Consider the following 20,241-nt stretch of genomic DNA (forward strand, 5'->3'; position numbering starts at 1 on the left):
CATATGTAAATATACATACATGTATACAGTTGGAGTCAGAAGTTTACATACACTTAGGTTGGAGTCATTAAAACTCGTTTTTCATCCACTCCACAATTTTCTTGTTAACAAACTATAGTTTTGGCAAGTCGGTTAGGACATCTACTTTGTGCATGACACAAGTGATTTTTCCAACAATTGTTTACAGACAGATTATTTCACTTATAATTCACTGTATCACAATTCCAGTGGGTCAGAAGTTTACATACACTAACTTGACTGTGCCTTTAAACAGCTTGGAAAATTCCAGAAAATGATGTCATGGCTTTAAAAGCTTCTGATAGGCTAATTCACATTATTTGAGTCAATTGGAGGTGTACCTGTGGCTGTATTTCAAGGCCTACCTTCAAACCCAGTGCCTCTTTGCTTGACATCATGGGAAAATCAAAAGAAGTCAAGACACTTGTCTTGGCTGTGGAAGCTTGTGGAAGGCTACCCGAAACATTTGACCCATGTTAAACAATTTAAAGGCAATGCTACCAAATACTATTTGAGTGCATGTAAACTTCTGACCCACTGGGAATGTGATGAATTAAATAAAAGCTCAAATAAATCATTCTCTCTACTATTATTCTGACATTTCATATTAAAATAAAGTGGTGATCCTAACTGATCAAAAACAGGGAATTTCTACTAGGATTAAATGTCAGGAATTGTGAAAAACTGAGTTTAAATTTATTTGGCTAAGGTATATGTAAACTCCCGACTTCAACTGTATATATATATATATATATATATATATATATATATATATATACATATTCTATACTATTTCGAAATGTAGATTTAATATCTTGACATTTTGAGACAGTATACATTTTGTTATTTTTGGGGGGTGGCGGGAATGGGCTTCCAAACCTTCCTCCCTCTGATGAGTCATGTACAATTGTTAACATAAACATACCATGGCTGCACCATCTTTTACTGGCCGTATATAGCCCTAATATCATGCATTAAGGGGTAAAATACTGGGTCGCGGGGATAAGAGGCGCCCAAAATGGACAACTCTCGAGTTTGCACAAAGTTTCGCCTATTTGATTTGCATCATAAACATTCAGTTATGAATGTTAGTGAAATTCCTGGCTTTTCATCATAATTTGAATCATGTAATTAACATAGTATAATTACATTTAGGCTGCAATGTTTTCGCCCACGTGGAATCGTCATGGTAGCCTACAAAAGGAGAATGCGGTTTAGGCCTAGAGATAGGGATACCCCTCCAGACCTCGTAGGGTAAGAGTTGAATCTCACGTTAACCGCCTGGATTCAATACAAAAGAGTGAGATGTTATGCTAGCCTCATGAATAGACCGTCTCCAATTTTAAGAGACAACTCCGATATAATGTGTTTGTTTTTTCTCTCGAAGTTCCCATGATGTCACGTGCATCACACTTACTGTATATGTAGGCCATGCTATTTTAGACAACGTTTTCACACAAAAAAAGACAGTCCCTAAATTCTTTACAATAATTTGATGGATTTGGACTTTGTTGGCAACCCCTAGAGCCTGAACATATATTCTGTGCTAACTGTCTTTTGGACCGCGAAGACAGTTCCACTTGCTTGTTTTTATTGTTCCCCTCTAATCAGATACTGATTTAGACGTGGGTCCAATTAATTATCAGGTAGAACAAAACCAGCAGATGCCAGACCTCGTAGGGTTAAGGTAGAATACCCCTGATCTGCAGCCGCCACAATCATCATCGCCTCATCTCTGGTAGGAACTGAGATAATTGAGTGCGGTCAAATGTTATTTTTATTGGGTACCCAGTTCATTAAACATTTGTATTTCTGTATTGGATACAACTATTGTGAACGAATGACACTTGTCATTGCGGTTGATCTTAGAACCTAAGAGAATTAAAACGATTTCAACAATAAATAAACTTACATTTCAAACATATCACTGAGTCCACTATTCATTCGTTTTTTTCTTGCTTAATTAGATGACATTGCTTTAGATGTAGATAAATGTCAACTTTTTTTAGGTTTACAGTGTCTTCTGAAAGTATTCACACCTTGACTTTTTTCACATTTTGTTGTGTTACAGCCTGAATTTAAAATTGACTAAATTTTATATATAATTTTTTTTTGTCACTGGCCTACACACTAACACATTCATTAGAATCTGAAAAGGTGAAGTGTCTTGAGTCAATAAGTATTCAACCCCTTTGTTATGTCAAGCCTAAATAAGTTCAGGAGTAAAAATGTGCTTAAGTTGCATGGACTCACTCCGTGTGTAATAAGTGTTCACCATGGCTTTTGAACTGAGACAATTATCTGTAATGTATGTGGGGTACCTCATCTCTGTACCCCCACATTCAATTATCTGTAATGTCTCTCAGTTAAGCAGTGACTTTCAAACACAGATTCAACCATAAAGACCAGGGAGGTTTTCGAATGCCTTGCGAAGAAGGGCACCGATTGGTAGATGCCAAATTAAATTACAATCATTTAAAAAAGCAAATATTGAATATCCCTTTGGGCATGGTGAAGTTATTCATTACACTTCAAATCAAATTTTATTGGTCACATACACATGGTTAGCAGATGTTATTGCGAGTGTAGCGAAATGCTTGTGCTTCTAGTCCCGACAGTGCAGTAACACCTAACAATTCCACATCTATCTAATACACACATCTAAAGGGTGGCATATAAATATATGGATGAGCGATGACCGAGCGGCATAGGCAAGATGCAATGGATGGTATAAAATACAGTATATACATTGGATGGTGTATCAATACGTCCATTCACTACAAAGATACAGGCATCTTTCCTAACTCAGTTGCCGGAGAGGAAGGAAGCCGCTCAGGGATTTCACGAGGCCAATGGTGACTTTAAAAGAGTTCGAGTTTAATGGCTGTGATAGTAAACGGAGGATGGATCAACATTCTAATTACACCACAATACTAACCTAATTGGCACAGTCAAAAGAGAGCCTGTACAGACCAAAAAACATGCATCCCGTTTGCAACAAGGCACTAAAGTAATACTGCAAAAAAATGTGGCAAAGCAATTAACTTTTTCCTGAATACAGTTATGTTTGGGGCAAATACAACACAGTGAGTACTACTCCATCTTTTCAAGCATAGTGGTGGCTGCATCATGTTAGATTTATTTGATCATTTAAATCCATTCAACCACGCATCTGGATAACGCATTATAAAGTAATCGAGGATGACAAGTTTGAAAACGTATTTCCATTGTGGTCCTCTTAATAAAATGGCTCAAACAATTTAAGAACATTAACATGTAGATCCAACCTACTAGGAATACTTGGGTTACAGATATGAATACATTTTTTGAACTAGTATAGTGCTTTTCAAAGACTCAAAGCGTCTAAATAGTCAAATGTAAATTATCGAGATTGAAAGCTTCAGGCAGCTTGGGATGAAGTTGAGGCAGTTTGGACTTTAGGGTCAGTGGAAAGGCAGTGGAGGTTCAGTAGAGGGGGCATCAAGGGGACAGCCAAGGTGAAACAAAGACAGTCTGAAAGAAAACAGGCCACCGCACCTGCTTCTCTGAATGGTCAGTCACTCCATTGGAGCTGCTTCTCTGGTACTGGTCCTCCATTGACAGGAATGTAGCACCCACCTGGGTGATGCCACCGCTGCTGAAAAGCCACATCTTGGCAGTGGTTAGGTGCATTCCCTGAACTTTCTCTGCTACAGTGGTAAGAAAAAGGTATGTGAACCCTTTGGAATTACCTGGATTTCTGAATAAACTGGTCATCAAATGTTCTGCTCTTCATCTAAGTCACAACAATAAACAGCGTGCTTAAACTAATAACACAAATTATTGTATTTTTTGTGTCTATTGAATACAAGATTTAAACGTTCAGTGTAGGTTGGGAAAAGTATGTGAACCCCTAGGCTAATGACTCCTCTGAAAGCTAATTGGAGCCAGGAGTCTGCTAACCTGGAGTCAAATCAAGGAGATGTTGGTTAGAGCTGCTCTACCCTAAAAAAAAACTCACAAAACTTGAGTTTGCTATTCACAAGAAGCATTGCCTGATGTGAACCATACCTTAAGTCTTCTGAGATCTCTTTTGTTTAAGATTAAGAAATGTTGACTTGCATAAAGCTGGAAAGGGATACAAAAATATCTCTAAAAGCCTTGATGTTCATTAGTCCATGGTAAGAAATATTGTCTATAAATTGAGAAAGTTCAGCATTGTTGCTACTCTCCCTAGGAGTGACCATCCTACAAAGATGACTGCAAGAGCACAGTGCAGAATGCTCAACGAGGTTAAGAAGAATCCTAGTATCAGCTAAAGACTTACAGAAATCTCTGGAACATCTCTATTGACTAGTCTACAATAAGTCAAATACTAAACAAGAATTGTGTTCATGGGAGGACACCACGTAAGAAGTCCCTGCTGTCCAAAAAAAACTGCTGCACGTCTGAAGTTTGCAAAAGTGCACCTGGATGTTCCACAGCGCTACTGGCAAAATATTCTGTGGACAGATGAAAAACTACAGTTGAGTTGTTTGGAAGTAACACACAGCACACCAACATCAAAACCTCATCCCAACTGTAAAGTATGGTGGCGGGATCATCATGGTTTGGGGCTGCCTCAGGTCCTGGAGAGCTTGCTATCATCAATGGAAAAATTAATTCCCAAGTTTATCAATACATTTTGTAGGAGAATGTTAGGCTGTCTGCCAATTGAAGTTCAACAGAAGTTGGGTGATGCAACAGGACAGCGACCCAAAAGACACAAGTAAATCAACAACAGAATTGCTTCAACAGATGAAAATATGCCTGACCTGAGTCCTGACCTCAACCCGATTGAGATGCTGTGTCATGACCTCAAGAGAGCAGTTCACACCAGACATCGCAAGAATATTGCTGAACTGAAACAGTTTTGTAAAGAGGAATGGTGAAAAATTCCTTCTGACCGTTGTGCAGGTCTGATCCGCAACTACAGAAAACTGCCAAAGGATGGTCAACCAGTTATTAAATCCAAGGCTTCACTTTTCCCACCCTGCACTGTGAATGTTTACACTGTGCTCAAAGACATGAAAACGTATCATTGTTTGTGTGTTATTAGTTTAAGCAGACCATTTGTCTATTGTTGTGGCCTAGATGAAGATCAGATCAAATTTTATGACCAATTTATGCAGGAATTCAGGTATTTCCAAAGGGTTAACAAACTTTTTCTTTCCACTAAGTATTCAACCCCTTGGCTAGGAGCTTTCACTGGAACTTCCTCTGTTACCTCTGGACACAGCATGCAGTCCTTGTTGTAATATTTCCAAACAGATTAAACAAACAGCCAGAAAGCTATCAAGCCAAAATACTTCATTTACGATCCTGCAACTTTAAGAGTCAAAACCACAGGATATAGTGATCAAACCCTAGAGCAGCCAAAACTAAAATATAAAAATGCAAAAAGAAACAATCAAAATTATTTTAAAAAATATATACAATATTCACACTACTCTTCCTAGGCTTATGTCTGCTTGTAATTGTTAAGGACTGGGGAGTTTATCAGGATAAAAAATAAATAACAGAATGGAGCGAAGGACCTGAAATTGTTGTCGAGCAATGATCAACAACCAATTTGACAGAGCTTAACGAATTTTGAGAATAATAAAATCGGCACACGTTGCACAAACCAGGTGTGGAAAGGGCTTACAGCGATTACGCTGCCAAAGGTGTGACTCGGAGGGTTGAATACTAAGCTAATAAAGATAGTGTTATTTTTATTTTTTTAAACAAATGTAAGAAATTCCATTTTGTGTAGATCATTGACAAAAAAAATCACAATTAAATCCATTTTAATTCCACTTTGTAACAACAAAATGTGGAAAAAGCCAAGGGGTGTGAATACTTTCTGAAGGCACTGTATATATATGCCTTATACTGTATTTTACACCATGTCTGGATGCAATATTCTACCCAGGAATATTAAACGCTGAAATCTAAACATCAGATATTGGGTGGAATGGTTACTTCCTATGTTATAGAGTGGAATGGTTTTTCTGCTGGTGTATCCTGAGGCAGCTCCTCTCTGAGAACCTCTTTCCGCAGTGCGTACAGGTAAATGGTCTCTCTCCTGTGTGGACCTTCAGGTGGATCTTAAGCTGGTGCTGGCGTGAGAACCTCTTCTCACACTGAGAGCAGCTAAAGGGTTTCTCCCCTGTGTGGACCCTCTGGTGTCTCTTCAGGCTGCCAGCCTGGGCGAAGGGCATGTGACACTGGGTACAGCTGAAGGGTTTCAACCCTGTGTGGACCCTCTGGTGCCTCTTCAGGTTGCCAGCCTCTGCGAAGCGCATGTGACACTGGGTACAGCTGAAGGGTTTCTCCCCTGTGTGGACCCTCTGGTGGATCTCCACCTTTTGGGAGCAACTGAAGCCTTTGCTACAGAACATGCAGAGGAACCTTTTCTCTTTACTATTGCCTGATGTAGCTCCCCCTCCCTGAGCCTGGGCTCTAGCCCGGTCGTTTGAGTTCAATACCTGATCGAAAATAACGTGGCCGTGTGAATCAGAAGGCCCCATCGACGACGTGGACACTGGGTTGCGATCCCTGAACACCCTGCTGTCTAAGAAATCTCTGCCTTGTGAGTGTCCGTCTCCAAGGTGACTATCTGCATTCCATGTGGGAGGAACATCGCCCTCCACTTTCACGTCATCTACGATCAGACCCTCCCCTTTCTTATCTAGGCACCCTTCAGAGTATACACTACTACTGTACCGGTTCCAATCACCTCTAGATGGACCAGTTTGTGTCTCTAAACCCAAGGGCGTGCCAGGGTCCATCTCTGTAGTGTAAGAACAAGACGGTTCATTGCCAGTCTCGTCACCTGAGTCTCGATGGGAATGAACCGGGCTCGGGTTATCGTAAAGTAAATACTCTGAGCTGGGAGCAGGAGGACAGTCCAGCCTCCCCAGCCCCTGTCTCTCTCTGTGTAAATGCCTTTGTGTTACAGTTAAAGTCTTGGTGTCTGTCTCTGACTTGAGGACGGCATCTGGTCTTCCACTGACTTCCGTGATGCTGCTTCTGATCCTGGGCTGTGCTGGGGTGGTGGTGGGGTCCTCCGTGGCTACAAGGGGTGGTCCAGTCTCTCCAGTCTGGATGTCTCTGCTGTGCCGTGGGTCCTCCTCTCCTTCAGACATCTCGTGCTTGACCCCAAGACCTGCAACTTCTGCAGACTGACACGAAAGGAGGTTATTACCGGTACATGAGTTGATGTCGTAGGGAAGTCTAACAAACTTCCTTATGGCAGATAAATGAGGACGTACATCTAAGACGGTGAATAGCTGAGGGGTGCCTTTCTGAAATAAAAAGGCCACATTTGTTTTATAAAAAGTAACTAATTTTAACATAACACTATTACACCGACCTCTATCATGATAATGTGCTGGGTTGAGGTTCCACTCCCCTCATCAACAGTGATTGGTTTATCATCTCTCAGTGTATTATGTCCCACTGGCTTCACAAAGATCCTGTGTCCTCCAGTGACATGTTCTTCACCTGAGAGAGTGATTGGGAGAAAAGAGGTGGATAAGTACTGTTAATGCTCAATGGTATATTGTACACTATTGACACAGAAATGGCAAAGATGTCAGGTAAAACTTCACATAACTTCTTGATATACTAAACTCAGCAAAAAATGTCTAAACACTTTCAACTGTGTTTACTTTCAGCAAACTTAACATGTGTAAATATTTGTATTAACATAAGATCCAACAACTGAGACAAACTGAACAAGTTCCAAAGACATGGAATAATGTGTCCCTGAACAAATGCGGGGTCAAAATCAAAAGGAACAGTCAGTATCTGGTGTGGCCACCAGCTGCATTAAGTACAGCAGTGTATCTCCTCGTCATGGACTGTACCAGATTTGCCAGTTCTTGCTGTGAGATGTTACCCCACTCTTCCATCAAGGCACCTGCAAGTTCCCGGACATTTCTTGGGGGAATGGCCCTAGCCCTCACCCTCCAATCCAACAGGTTCTAAACGTGCTCAATGGGATTGAGATCCGGGCTATTCGCTGGCCATGGCAGAACACTGTGACATTCCTGTCTTGCAGGAAATCACGCACAGAACGAGCAGTATGGCTGGTGGCATTGTCATGCTGGAGAGTCATGTCAGGATGAGCCTGCAGGAAGGGTACCAAATGAGGGAGGAGGATGTCTTCCCTGTAACGCACAGCGTTGAGATTGCCTGCAATGACAACAAGCTCAGTCCGATGATGCTGTGACACACCGCCCCAGACTATGACGGACCCACTACCCCCCAAAAAATAGATCCCGCTCCAGAGTACAGGCCTCGGTGTAACGCTCATTCCTTTGACGATAAACGCGAATCCGACCATCACCACTGGTGAGATAGAACCGTGACTCATCAGTGAAGAGCACTTTTTGCCAGTCCTGCCTAGTCCAGCGACGGTGGGTTTGTGCCCATAGGTGACGTTGTTACCGGTGATGTCTGGTGAGGACATCACCAGACATCACCGGTACATCACAGGGCTTGTAGGCAACAGGCCTACAAGCCCTCAGTCCAGCCTCTCTCGGCCTATTGCGCACAGTCTGAGCACTGATGGAGGGATTGTGCGTTCCTGGTGTAACTCGGGCAGTTGTTGCCATCGTGTACCTGTCCCGCAGGTGTGATGTTCGGATGTATCGATCCCGTGCGGGTGTTGTTGCACGTGGTCTGCCACCGCGAGGACGATCCCCTGTCCATCCTGTCTCCCTGTAGCGCCACATCTGCAGTCCTCATGCCTCCTTGCAGCATGCCTAAGGCACGTTCACGCTCATGAGTTGGGACCCTGGCATCTTTCTTTTGGTGTTTTTCAGAGTCAGTAGAAAGGCCTCTTTAGTGTCTTAAGTTTTCATAACTGTGATCTTAATTGCCTACCGTCTAAGCTGTTAGTGCCTTAACGACCGTTCCACAAGTGTATGTTTATTAATCCGGAAAAAGGGACATTTCTTTTTTTGCTGAGTTTATTTATAATCAATCTATTAAATTCCATGCATCACATTGTTTTCATTCAGTAAATAATAAGAAATGCAGTAAATCAAGAATCTGATTCGAATGTGATAGTGTATAAGCCAATCAGGCGAATTATTGCATATTTTCCAAAAACTGACCAAGACCCAATTCTGGGTAACACATCTGAACACATGCAGCGTTGAACAGAGCGACAGGCCGCGCAGCCTCATGCCTTCTGCAAAATGTACCTCTTGCCATTCCTCTGTATCGGTCGAGGATCTTGACACTACTGGCGATGACGCGCTCTCGTGTTGTTCTCTCTGCGCGCTCCCGTGCCACCTTCAGTTCCAGTAGTTTCCTCCGCAATGCCCTGTTTTCTTTCTGGCTTTGACTTATTTCCAAACGAAGCACTGCATAGTCGTCGTCTACTAGTTTACAGATCTCTGCCACCGCAGCATTTGCTAGCACCTCCATGATGGAGGCTATTTGAGTGTGAAAAACCATACAGTTAGCCATTGTTAGCAGTTAGCTAGCATTACCTAGATAACATCTATCAACCAAGTCCTTAACCCGAATTAGACATTACATGCGGTAAGTATATGATGATGTGCAGTTAAATTAGTCATTTTAAGTTCCAGGGTTTTAATAAACGTCTAAATAAAAACGTTAACGTGGAAATTGTTCTTGGTCACTTCACTTCCGTTGACTTATTTTTCTTCCTGTGAGTTTCCAGCAGACTATCTGCTGTCTTCTTCGTCGTCTTGTGCGTTTCCGGCAGACTAGATGATGTACTGTGAATTGCTGTCTTTCTCAGGTCGGAATGCGAATTAATAATAGCCTCACACCAGTAGGTGCAGGCCGGTGGAATATAGAAAAGACAACAGCTTCTTTGGTATTTCGCTTTGCCTATCATTTGAGCTTAAAATTGTTACAAGCAAAAATGCGGTTAGTCATCTCATGGAAGAATGTCCTATCCTCAGCATACCACCGGCAATATAACATACTTCAATCTCTACCTCGCCACCTTCCTCACACTTCCCATCTGTGTTTCATCACTAACAATAACCCAACCTCACTCCCCATACCCACTGACCTTCCTCACAGAATTATGGATAGAGAAAAACTGCAGCCTTCTTCTCTCCCACTCACGTTGCCACTCCTGGGTCAGCCCCTCTGCTATGATGCTCCAACATTCCATCCCTCCTAATGGGACCACCACATTTACCTCCTCCCTCTTCAGAGCTGTCTTCGCTACCTTATCTGCTGCTTAATTTCCCCAACCCCAACATGAGCTGGGGGACCACTGTTCCCTTATTGTTTTGGGTGGCACTGAGAAAATGTCAGTTTGTGTGGACATAAACTCGAATGTTGTGAGAATTCTGTGGAACTTCCTGCGCACATTTTAGGTCCTGTACCCGCTTTAAGTTGAAGTTTTAGACTATCCAATAGGCTATTGTGGCTATTTGAACATAATGTGGTCCTATCAGAGTGTCCTAGCAACAAAACCACTGATGCAATAACATTTTCACGTGGAAATAGCTTTTTAATTCTATGATATATGACATTTATTATGGATCCAGCAAAATTAAGGCAGTTATACAATTTTAAAAACAGCCCTCAGTCCCCTACTCCACTACCACATATCTACAACACAAAATCCATTGGTACTTGTGTGTATAGTGCGTACACTACATTTGGAAAATATTCAGACCCCTTGACCTTTTCCACATTGTTACGTTACAGCCTTATTCTAAAATTGATTAAGTTGTCGTCGTCCCCATAAATCTACACACAATACCCCATAATGACAAAGCAAAAACAGGTTTTTAGAAACATTTTCAAATGTATTAAAAATAAAAAGCAGCACATTTACATAAGTATTTCAGACCCTTTACTCAGTCCTTTGTTGAAGCACCTTGGGCAGCGATTACAGCCTTGAGTCTTCTTGGGTAAGATGCTACAAGCTTTGCACACCTGTATTTGGGGAGTTTCTCCACTTCTCTGCAGATCCTCTCAAGCTGTCAGATTGGATGGGTAGCATTGCTGCATAGCTATTTTCAGATCTTTCCAGAGATGTTCAATTGGGTTCAAGTCCTGGCTCTGGCTGGGCCACTCAAGGACATTCAGAGACTTGTCCCGAAGCCACTCCTGCGTTGTCTTGGCTGTGCGCTTAGGGTCGTTGTCCTGTTGGAAGGTGAACCTTTGCCCCAGTCTGAGCTCCTGAGTGCTCTGGAGCAGGTTCTCATCAAGGATCTCTGTACTTCGCTCCATTCATCTTTCCATTGATCCTAACTAGTCTTCCCAGTCCTTGCCGCTGAAAAACATCCCCACCGCATGTTGCTGCCACCACCATGCTTCACCGTAGGGATGGTGCCAGACTTCCTCCAGACGTGACACTTGGCATTCAGGCCAAAGAGTTCAATCTTGGTTTCATCAGACTAGAGAATCTTGTTTCTCATGGTCTGAGAGTCTTTATGTGCCCTTTGGCAAACTCCAAGAGGGCTGTCATGTGCCTTTTACTGAGGAGTGGCTTCTGTTTGGCCACTGATTGGTGGAGTGCTGGAGAGATGGTTGTCCTTCTGGAAGGTTCTCCCATCTCCACAGATGAACTGTGGAGCTCTGTCAGAGTGACCATCGGATTCTTGGTCACCTCCCTGACCAAGGCCCTTCTCCGCCGATTGCTCAGTTCAACCGGGCGGCCAGCTCTGGGAAGAGTCTTGGTGGTTCTACATTTCTTCCATTTAAGAATGATGGAGGCAACTGTATTCTTGGGGACCTTCAATGCTGCAAAATTTTTTGGTACCCTTTGGTGCCTTGACAAAATCCTGTCTCGGAGCTCTACAGACAATTCCTTGGACCTCATGGCTTGGTTTTTGCTGTGACGTGCACTGTCAACTGTGGGACCTTATATAGACAGGTGTGTGCCTTTCCAAATCATGTCCAATCAATAGATTCTATTTTTTTATTTTTTATTTAACCTTTATTGAACTAGGCAAGTCCGTTAAGAACAAATTCTTATTTACAATGACGGCCAAACCCGGACTACACTGGGCCAATTGTGCGCCGCCCTATGGGACTCCCAATCACGGCCGGTTGTGATACAGCCTGGATTCGAACCAGGGTGTCTGTAGTGACGCCTCAAGCACTGAGAGGCAGTGCCTCAGACCGCTGCACCACAGGTACACTCCAATCAAGTTGTAGAAACATATCAAGGATGATTAATGGAAATAGGATGCACCTGAGCTCAATTTCGAATCACATAGCAAAGGGTCTGAATACTTATGTAAATGTGATTTTTAAAATTCATTTGCAAACATATCCAAACCTTTTTTCGCTTTGTCATTATGGGGTATTGTGTGTAGGTTGATGAGAAATATAATTTAATCCATTTTAGAATAAGGCTAACGTAACAAAATGAGGACAAAGTCAAGGGGTCTGAATACTTTCCCGAATGCGCTGTACGTTAGTGTGCGTGTGTGTGTATGTCTGCTTGTGTTGCTTCACGGTCCCCGCTGTTCCATAAGGTGTATTTTAATCTTTTTTTCTTTAAAAAAAAAATCCAATTTTACTGCTTGCGTACTTTATGTGGAATAGAGTTCCATGTAGTCATGGCTCTATGTAGTACTGTGTGCCTCCCATAATCTGTTCTGGACTTGGGGGCTGTTTAGAGATCTCTGGTGGCATGTCTTGTGGGGTATGCATGGATGTCTGAGCTGTGTGCCAGTAGTTCAAACAGACAGCACTCAACATGTCAATACCTCTCACAAATTCAAGTAGTGATGAAGTCAATCTCTAATACACTTTCAGCCAGGAGAGATTGACATGCATGTTATTCATGTTAGCTGTGTACATCCAAGGGCCAGCCGTGCTGCCCTGTTCTGAACCAATATAGGCTATGTGGTGTTTTTCTATTAGACCTACAAGGACATTTTATTTATCTGACAGTATTTTTGATGTAGAGATTCCAGTAAACTCTGTTTCCTTTCATGTGTCCTACCAATAATTATTGGATTATTCACCATGGTAACCAGTTAGTATAAAAACAGAATTAGCAGTTATTTCTCGGTTTTCAGTCAGTAACTTTAGGGAGTGAACATTATTCAAAATCGGACCTCTCTGAAATGAAAATGTATGGCCCTCCCTTCAGCAAAATATATTTGACCTAAACCCTACCTGAACGCTTGAAGAAAAGAAAAAAAGTGACTCTCCACTATACCCAAAATAATAAGTGGATAGCAGATAACAAAGCTACCATTTACCCTCACTTCTTGGACAGACCAGAGCCTTAGATATGCAGTTTTACAAACTGTTCTTCGTCCTGTAAGCATTACACGGCAATGCAGGAATTTTGATAGCGCAAAGGGCTGCGGGCCAGAAGGTTGTGTGTTCGCAGACCACCGTGAACAAGAGTAGGGGTGGAAAGATCTCCTTTTATAGTAAAAGCATTGCATGAATCTATCATCATATTTGCAGGTCAGAGAAATTGAAATGTCATGCAATTCTATGTCCTTTTACACCACACAAATTTGCGAAATTACAGGCTAAGAATGGACTGATGTGTTCATCTTACCATATTTCTCCAATGCCAAATCAGTGTGTTTTGTTTGCAGCAAAACTGTCCGTTTGCAAATCATTTAATTTGTGACGTCATTAGGAATCTGAGCATGGTACATTCAAAAGTTGGGCCTATACCTTTCCAGCCCAAACAGAGTAGGTCTACCAACTAAGAAAATGTAAGCTTTAACTGCTGGCGACTCTTCTTCTGTGGCTTAACCCAAAGAGAGGTCACAAGTGTTCCCCTAAAAGATGTCTGGGTTTGAACAGCTTCTGTTGTACAGAAAAACAAATATTCCAAAACATACATCCTGTTTGCAACATGGCACTTCATTAATGCTGCAAAAGATTTGGCAAAGAAATTAACTTTTTGTCCTGAATACAAAGCGTTTAGTTTGGGGCAAATCCAACAACACGTCACTGATTACCACTCTTTATATTTTCAAGCATGGTGGCGGCTGCTTCATGTTATGGATATGCTTATCATCGGCAAGGACTATGGAGTTTTTTTGGGGGGGAAATAAAGTACGTGAATGGAAGTAATGAAATAGGCATTTGTGAACATCATATAGCCTACACCGTTTGAGTCAAAATGTATTGCCGAGATCTACCGCTCTGATTTTTTAAATAACATGACTTAAATGTAAGCCTATGCAACATTAACCAATTAAAAACAGTACTGTAGCAATGAGGTTTGTGCAGTAAGCTAAAGGCCCAATACATTATCACAGCATACTTGGCTTTGCTTCAATTTACCTGCCAATGCATTGTTGTTTGGGACATTTTCTGTATTTATATTTCAAAATTTGAGGTAGGCTATATGATCACACCGGTAATAGATCCATTGTTGTATTACTTGTGAGGGACAGCTGAGTGAGCATACATTTAAATAATTTGCTTTTTATTTTACTGGGCTGCTGGTGCCTGCATCTGATGGTCAGTCGCAGCGGAGGGAGAGAGCAGCAGACTGAGGGTCCGTCTCTCACATCCCTCCTCTCTCCCTTTCCTCCCCTCCACTGACACTGACCATAAAGGGACACCGTCTTCCAGCTGATGGCGAAACTTGAGTCGCACTACATTATTTCTGCCTCGTGCACAAACTCATGTTGTTACTGCTATGAACAGAGAAGTGAAATATTCCTTGATATTAAAAAAGACCCAAGCCACTAAGAATTAACAAGGCTTATAGAGACACTTTCCTCCTCATTCATCACTGCTGCACTGCTTGTTGTAGCGCTGAGTGGAAATAGGAAGAACGTGCATTATATGGTTTATAAAAGTGTGAAATACAAAGTGTTGACAGTTCTGAGTAAGAACTTAAACATGAACTCACTCATAAAAACAGCAGCTCTTTGCTGTGTTCGTTGACAGTCTCTCTCTAGTCATGGTTTTAAACGTTTTGAAATCTCACAGTATCAATTCTGTCATAGCTTTCTTTCATGCCTGCTACGTTACTGCAGACTCTGTCATCTGAGCATTCTGATTGGCCAGCGGTAGCATAGTGCACTTGATTTCCTCTCCAGAGTTTGTACCTTCAGACACATGAAATGGCAACAGTTTGCCTACCCGGCACGCAGGGTAGCTGAATTGGCTACCACCAACAGCCCGAGACCAATTTAAAAAAAAATAGGAACACAAGGCTTTATATAGAAATGTTTGGCGATCGACTAGAAATGCCTTGGAGACTGACAGGTCGATTGAACGATTGGTGACCACTGGCCTGCCTACACAGTAGAAACACAATATGTAACAGACTTTTTAGGCTTATCTATCTATCTATATATATATCTATATATATATATATATGCTGAAAGCTATGATCCCTTATTGTTGTAACTTGTTAAATCCACTTCAATCAATGTCGATGAAGGGGAGGAGACAGGTTAAAGGAATTTTAAGCCTTGAGGCAATTGAGACAGGGATTGTGTATGTGTACCATTCAGAGGGTTATTGGGCAAGAGAAAATATTTAAGTGCCTTTAAAACGGGGGATGGTAGTAGGGGCACTGGTTTGTGTCAAGAACTGGAATGCTGCTGGGTTTTTCAAGCTCAACAGTTTCTCGTGTGTATCAAGAATAGTCCAACACAAAGGAACTTGACACAAATGTGGGAGGCAATGGAGATGCTTTCGACATCTTGTAAAGTCCATGTCCCTGACGAATTGAGTCTGTGCTGAGGGCAAAAGGGGGTGGTACGACTCAATATTAGGAAGGTGTTCTTACTGTTTCATACACTCCGTGTGTATCACACAATGCCTGGATGCAATATTCAACACTGAAATCTGTTACACTCGTTATTCTAAATGAATCTGTGGATATTTTCCGCTGACAACAATATCAATCTATTTGTCTTTGTGCAGGGTTTCATCTAAACGTCAGAGGATATCGAGTGGAATGGTTACTTTCTATGTTATAGAGTGGAATGGTTTTTCTGCTGGTGTATACTGAGGTAGCTCCTCTCGGAGAACCTCTTCCCGCAGTGTGTACAGGCAAACGGCTTTTCTCCCGTGTGGACCTTCAGGTGCATCTTCAGGTTGCCAGCCAAGGCGAAGCGCATGTGACACTGGGTACAGCTGAAGGGTTTCTCCCCTGTGTGGACCCTCTGGTGCCTCTTCAGGTCACCAGCCTGGGAGAACCTCTTCTCACACTGGGGGCAGCTGAAGGGTTTCTCCCCTGTGTGGACCATCTGGTGTCTCTTCAGGTTGCCAGCCAGGGCGAAGCGCATGTGACACTGGGTACAGCTGAAGGGTTTCACTCCTGTGTGGACCCTCTGGTGGATCTCCACCTTCTGAGGGCAGGTGAAGCCTTTGTTACAGAACATGCAGAGGAACTGTTTCTCTTTACTATTGCCTGATGTGGCTCCCCCTCCCTGAGCTCTGGCCATGTCGTTTGAGTTCAATACCTGATCGAAAAAGACGCGGCCATGTGAATCGGAAGGTGCCATTGATGTGGACACTGGGTCGCGATCCCTGAACGCGTGTAAAGGGGAGTGAGTCGGGACATTTAGATTTGTCTTTAAGCTTCCCCTGTAATCTAAGAAATCTCTGCCATGTGAGTGTCCTTCTCCTAAGTGAGCCTCGTCTACATTCCATGCCAGAAGAGCGTCGCCCTCCACTTTCACAGTCACTTCATCTACCACTATAACCTCCCCTTTCTTATCTAGGCACCCTTCAGAGTATACACTACTACTGTAGGGGTTCCAGTCCGCTCTAGACAGATCAGTCTGTGTCTCCAAATCCAAGGGCATGTTGCCATGGTCCACCTCTGTAGAGTAAGAACAAGACGGATCATTGCCAGTCTCTAACGTGTCACCTGAGTCCCGATGGGAATGAACAGTCCTCGGTCTCGGATTACTGTAAAGTAAATACTCTGATCCGGTAGCAGGTGGACAGACCAGTCTCCCCAGCCCCAGACTCTCTGGGTCTGGCCTGTGGTCAGATCCTGTGTGTAAAAGCCTCTGTGTTACAACTAAAGTCTCTGTGTTCATCTCTGACTTGAGGGCGGCATTCGGAGTTCCACTGACCTCCACCATGCTGCATCGCGTCCTGGGCTGGGGCGCAGCAGTGGATAGGTGATCCGTGGCTGCAGGGGGCACTAGTACAGCCGCTGTTCCAGTCTCGATGTCTCTGCTCTGTTGTGGGTTCTCCTCTCCTTCAGTCCTCTCCTGCTTGACCGCAGATGATCCTCCAGGACCTGCAGCCTCTGCAGACTGACAAGAAGAGAGAGGGTTATTACCGGTACATGAGTTGAATTGGATAACAATGTCGTAGTGAAGCCTCACAAGCTCCTCTATGGAAGATAAATGAGGACGTACATGCAAGTGAATAGCTGAGGGGAGCCTTTCTGAAATAAATGACCACATTTGATATACAGTCACAATTATGTTTAATGCAACCCTATTCCACTAACCTCTATCATGATAACGTGCTGGGTTGAGGTTCCACTCCCCTCCCCAACAGTGATTGGTTGGTCATCTCTCCATGTATTGCGTCCCGCTGACTTCACAAAGCTCCTGTGGCCTCCAGTGAGATGTCCTTCACCTGAGAGAGTGATTGGGGGAAAAGAGATGGTTAGGTTAGGTACCGTCAATGTTCAACAGTACATTGTACACTTGATACTGTCTACAATTGGCAAGGATGTAAGGTAATACTTCTCATAACTTACTGATATACAATGTATTGATCAATGTATTATGTTCCATGCATCATATTGTTTTCATTGAGTAAATAATAGGAAATCAAGATGATAGTGTCTTTTCACATGCATACAGTATGCAATAATTCCTCTGATTAGCTATCTAAAAACTGACCAAGACCCAATTCTGGGTAACAAATCTAGACATAAATGACAGGCAGCCTTGGCCTTCTGTAAAAATGTACCTCTTGCCATTCCTCTGTATCGGTCGAGGATCTTGACACTACTGGGACGACCAGCGACGACACGCTCCCGCAATGTCCTCTCTGCGCGCTCCCGTGCCACCTTAACTTCCAGTAGTTTCCTCCGTAATGCCCTGTTTTCTTTCTGGCTTTGAGTTATTTCTAAACGAAACACTGCATAGTCGTCGTCTACGAGTTTACAGATCTCTGCCACGGCTGCATTCGCTAACACCTCCATTATGGAGGCTATTTGAGTGTGGAAAACCACACAGTTAGAGTTAGCCATTGTTAGCAGCTCGACAACTAGCGTTACCTAGATAACATATATCAACCAAGTCCTGTCTCCAACGCGAATTAAACACTATAGCCGGTAAGTATTTGATACTTTGCAGTTAAATTAGTCACATTTTGAATTCCAGAGTGTTAATAACCGTTTAAATAACAACAATAAAAAGGCTAACGTGTTAATTACTCTTTGGCACTGTTCGCGTCCGTTAACTTCTTCGTGTTAACGGACTAGACGCTGTGTTGCGGTATTGCTGCCGTTCACAGTTCGGAGTGTGAATTGCACATTTCTCGAATCCCGAAATTGAGATCTGAAACGAATTGGATCTGTAAAATTCCCATCCGACACCTACAAGGACCCCGTCATTTTTTGAAAATGAATTCCGTTTTGAATCCGAGGTGGATCGACCCAAAATATTTCAGAGATGAGGGTGAATCAGATCCAAATTGGGTCTGGTCTATCAGACCCAAATAGATCCAAAATATATATATTTTTAAATCTGCTTTATTGCTGCGCAAGCCAGCATAATTGTTTTCCCTGGTCTGGCAGGCAGTTAGCCATTTATCATGACTCTCAGTTCCATGACATTACACATAAAAGTAATTGGACGAAGGTGTCTTCTGTATGGGGAAGATTAGTTTAAGATCCCAGACGCCCAATCTTTTTCTTTTTATTTCGCTTTATTTAACCAGGTAAGCTAGTTGAGAACAAGTTCTCATTTACAACTGCGACCTGGCCAAGATAAAGAAAAGCAGTGCGACACAAACAACAATACAGAGTTACATGTGGAATAAACAAGCGTACAGTCAATAACACAATAGGAAAAAAAATAAAGTCTATATACAGTGTGTGCAAATGGCGTGAGGAGGTAAGGCAATAAATAGTCCATAGTAGCGAAGTAATTACAGTTTAGCAAATGAACACTGGAGTGATAGATGATGATGTGCAAGTAGAAATACTGGTGTGCAAAAGACCAGAAAAGTAAATGAAAACAATATGGGGATGAGGTAGGTAGATTGGATGGGCTATTTACAAATGGGCTATGTGCAGCTGCAGTGATCGGTTAGCTGCTCAGATAGCTGATGTTTAAAGTTATTGAGGGACTCTCCAGCTTCAGCGATTTTTCAATTAGTTCCAGTCATTGGCAGCAGAGAACTGGAAGGAAAGGCGGCCAAAGGAGGTGTTGGCTTTGGGGACGACCAGTGAGATATACCTGCTGGAGCGCGTGCTGCGGGTGGGTGTTGTTATTGTGACCAGTGAGCTGAGATAAGGCGGAGCTAGCATACCTAGCATAGACTTATAGATGACCTGGGGCCAGTGGGTCTGGCGACGAATATGTAGCGAGGGCCAGCCGACTAGAGCATACAGGTCGCAGTGGTGGGTGGTATAAGGGGCTTTGGTGACAAAACAGATGGCACTGTGATAGACTGCATCCAGTTTGCTGAGTAGAGTATTGGAAGCTATTTTGTAAATGACGTCGAGGTTCGGTAGGATAGTCAGTTTTATGATGGTATGTTTGGCGGCGTGAGTGAAGGAGGCTTTGTTGTGAAATATGAAGCCGATTCTAGATATCATTTTGGAATGGAGATGTTTAATATGAGTCTGGAAGGAGAGTTTACAGTCTAGCCAGACATCTAGGTATTTGTAGTTGTCCACATTCTAAATCAGAACCGTCCAGAGTAGTCGGGCGGGCGGGTGTGGGCAGCGATCGGTTGAAAAGCATGCATTTGGTTTTACTAGTGTTTAAGAGCAGTTGGAGGCCATGGAAGGAGTGTTGTATGGCATTGAAGCTCGTTTGGAGTTTAGTTAACACGGTGTCCAAAGAAGGGCCAGATGTATACAGAATGGTGTCGTCTACGTAGAGGTGGATCAGGGAATCACCAAGAGCAAGAGCAACATAATTGATATATACAGAGATAGGAGTCGGCCTGAGAATTGAACACTGTAGTACCCCAATAGAGACTGCCAGAAGTCCGGACAACAGGTCCTCCGATTTGAAACACTGAACTCTGTCTGAGAAGTAGTTGGTGAACCAGGCGAGG

General features: G+C 42.8%; 2 protein-coding genes across 5 annotated transcripts in view; both read right to left on the reverse strand.

Moving 5' to 3' along the window:
* Nucleotides 1-20,241, reverse strand: part of LOC109894080 (gastrula zinc finger protein 5-1-like) — a 131,222-nt gene that overhangs the window by 58,959 nt on the left and 52,022 nt on the right. The window contains exons 1-3 of one of the 4 annotated variants that reach the window (XM_020487302.2): nucleotides 9,234-10,619; nucleotides 7,394-7,524; nucleotides 2,875-7,202 (exon numbers count right to left, since the gene is read on the reverse strand). The exons of 2 other annotated variants lie outside the window; for them this stretch is intronic. In XM_020487302.2, coding sequence (XP_020342891.2) covers nucleotides 6,009-7,202; nucleotides 7,394-7,524; nucleotides 9,234-9,501 — 1,593 coding nt within the window. In that variant the 5' untranslated portion in view covers nucleotides 9,502-10,619 and the 3' untranslated portion in view covers nucleotides 2,875-6,008. Of the gene's footprint in view, nucleotides 1-2,874; nucleotides 7,203-7,393; nucleotides 7,525-9,233; nucleotides 10,620-20,241 lie in introns of those variants that run through there. One more of the 4 variants, XM_031828158.1, reaches the window with a different exon arrangement.
* On the reverse strand, nucleotides 13,849-18,441 carry LOC109894075 (zinc finger protein with KRAB and SCAN domains 8-like). Its single transcript, XM_020487303.2, has 3 exons — nucleotides 17,917-18,441; nucleotides 17,447-17,577; nucleotides 13,849-17,246 (listed from the first exon to the last, which is right to left on the reverse strand). Exons 1-3 carry the CDS (start codon nucleotides 18,197-18,199, stop codon nucleotides 15,948-15,950), a joined length of 1,713 nt encoding a protein of 570 aa, XP_020342892.2. The 5' UTR covers nucleotides 18,200-18,441; the 3' UTR covers nucleotides 13,849-15,947.

The sequence above is a fragment of the Oncorhynchus kisutch genome, linkage group LG7, assembly GCF_002021735.2.
Source record: "Oncorhynchus kisutch isolate 150728-3 linkage group LG7, Okis_V2, whole genome shotgun sequence".
NCBI classification, from domain to species: Eukaryota; Metazoa; Chordata; class Actinopteri; order Salmoniformes; family Salmonidae; genus Oncorhynchus; species Oncorhynchus kisutch.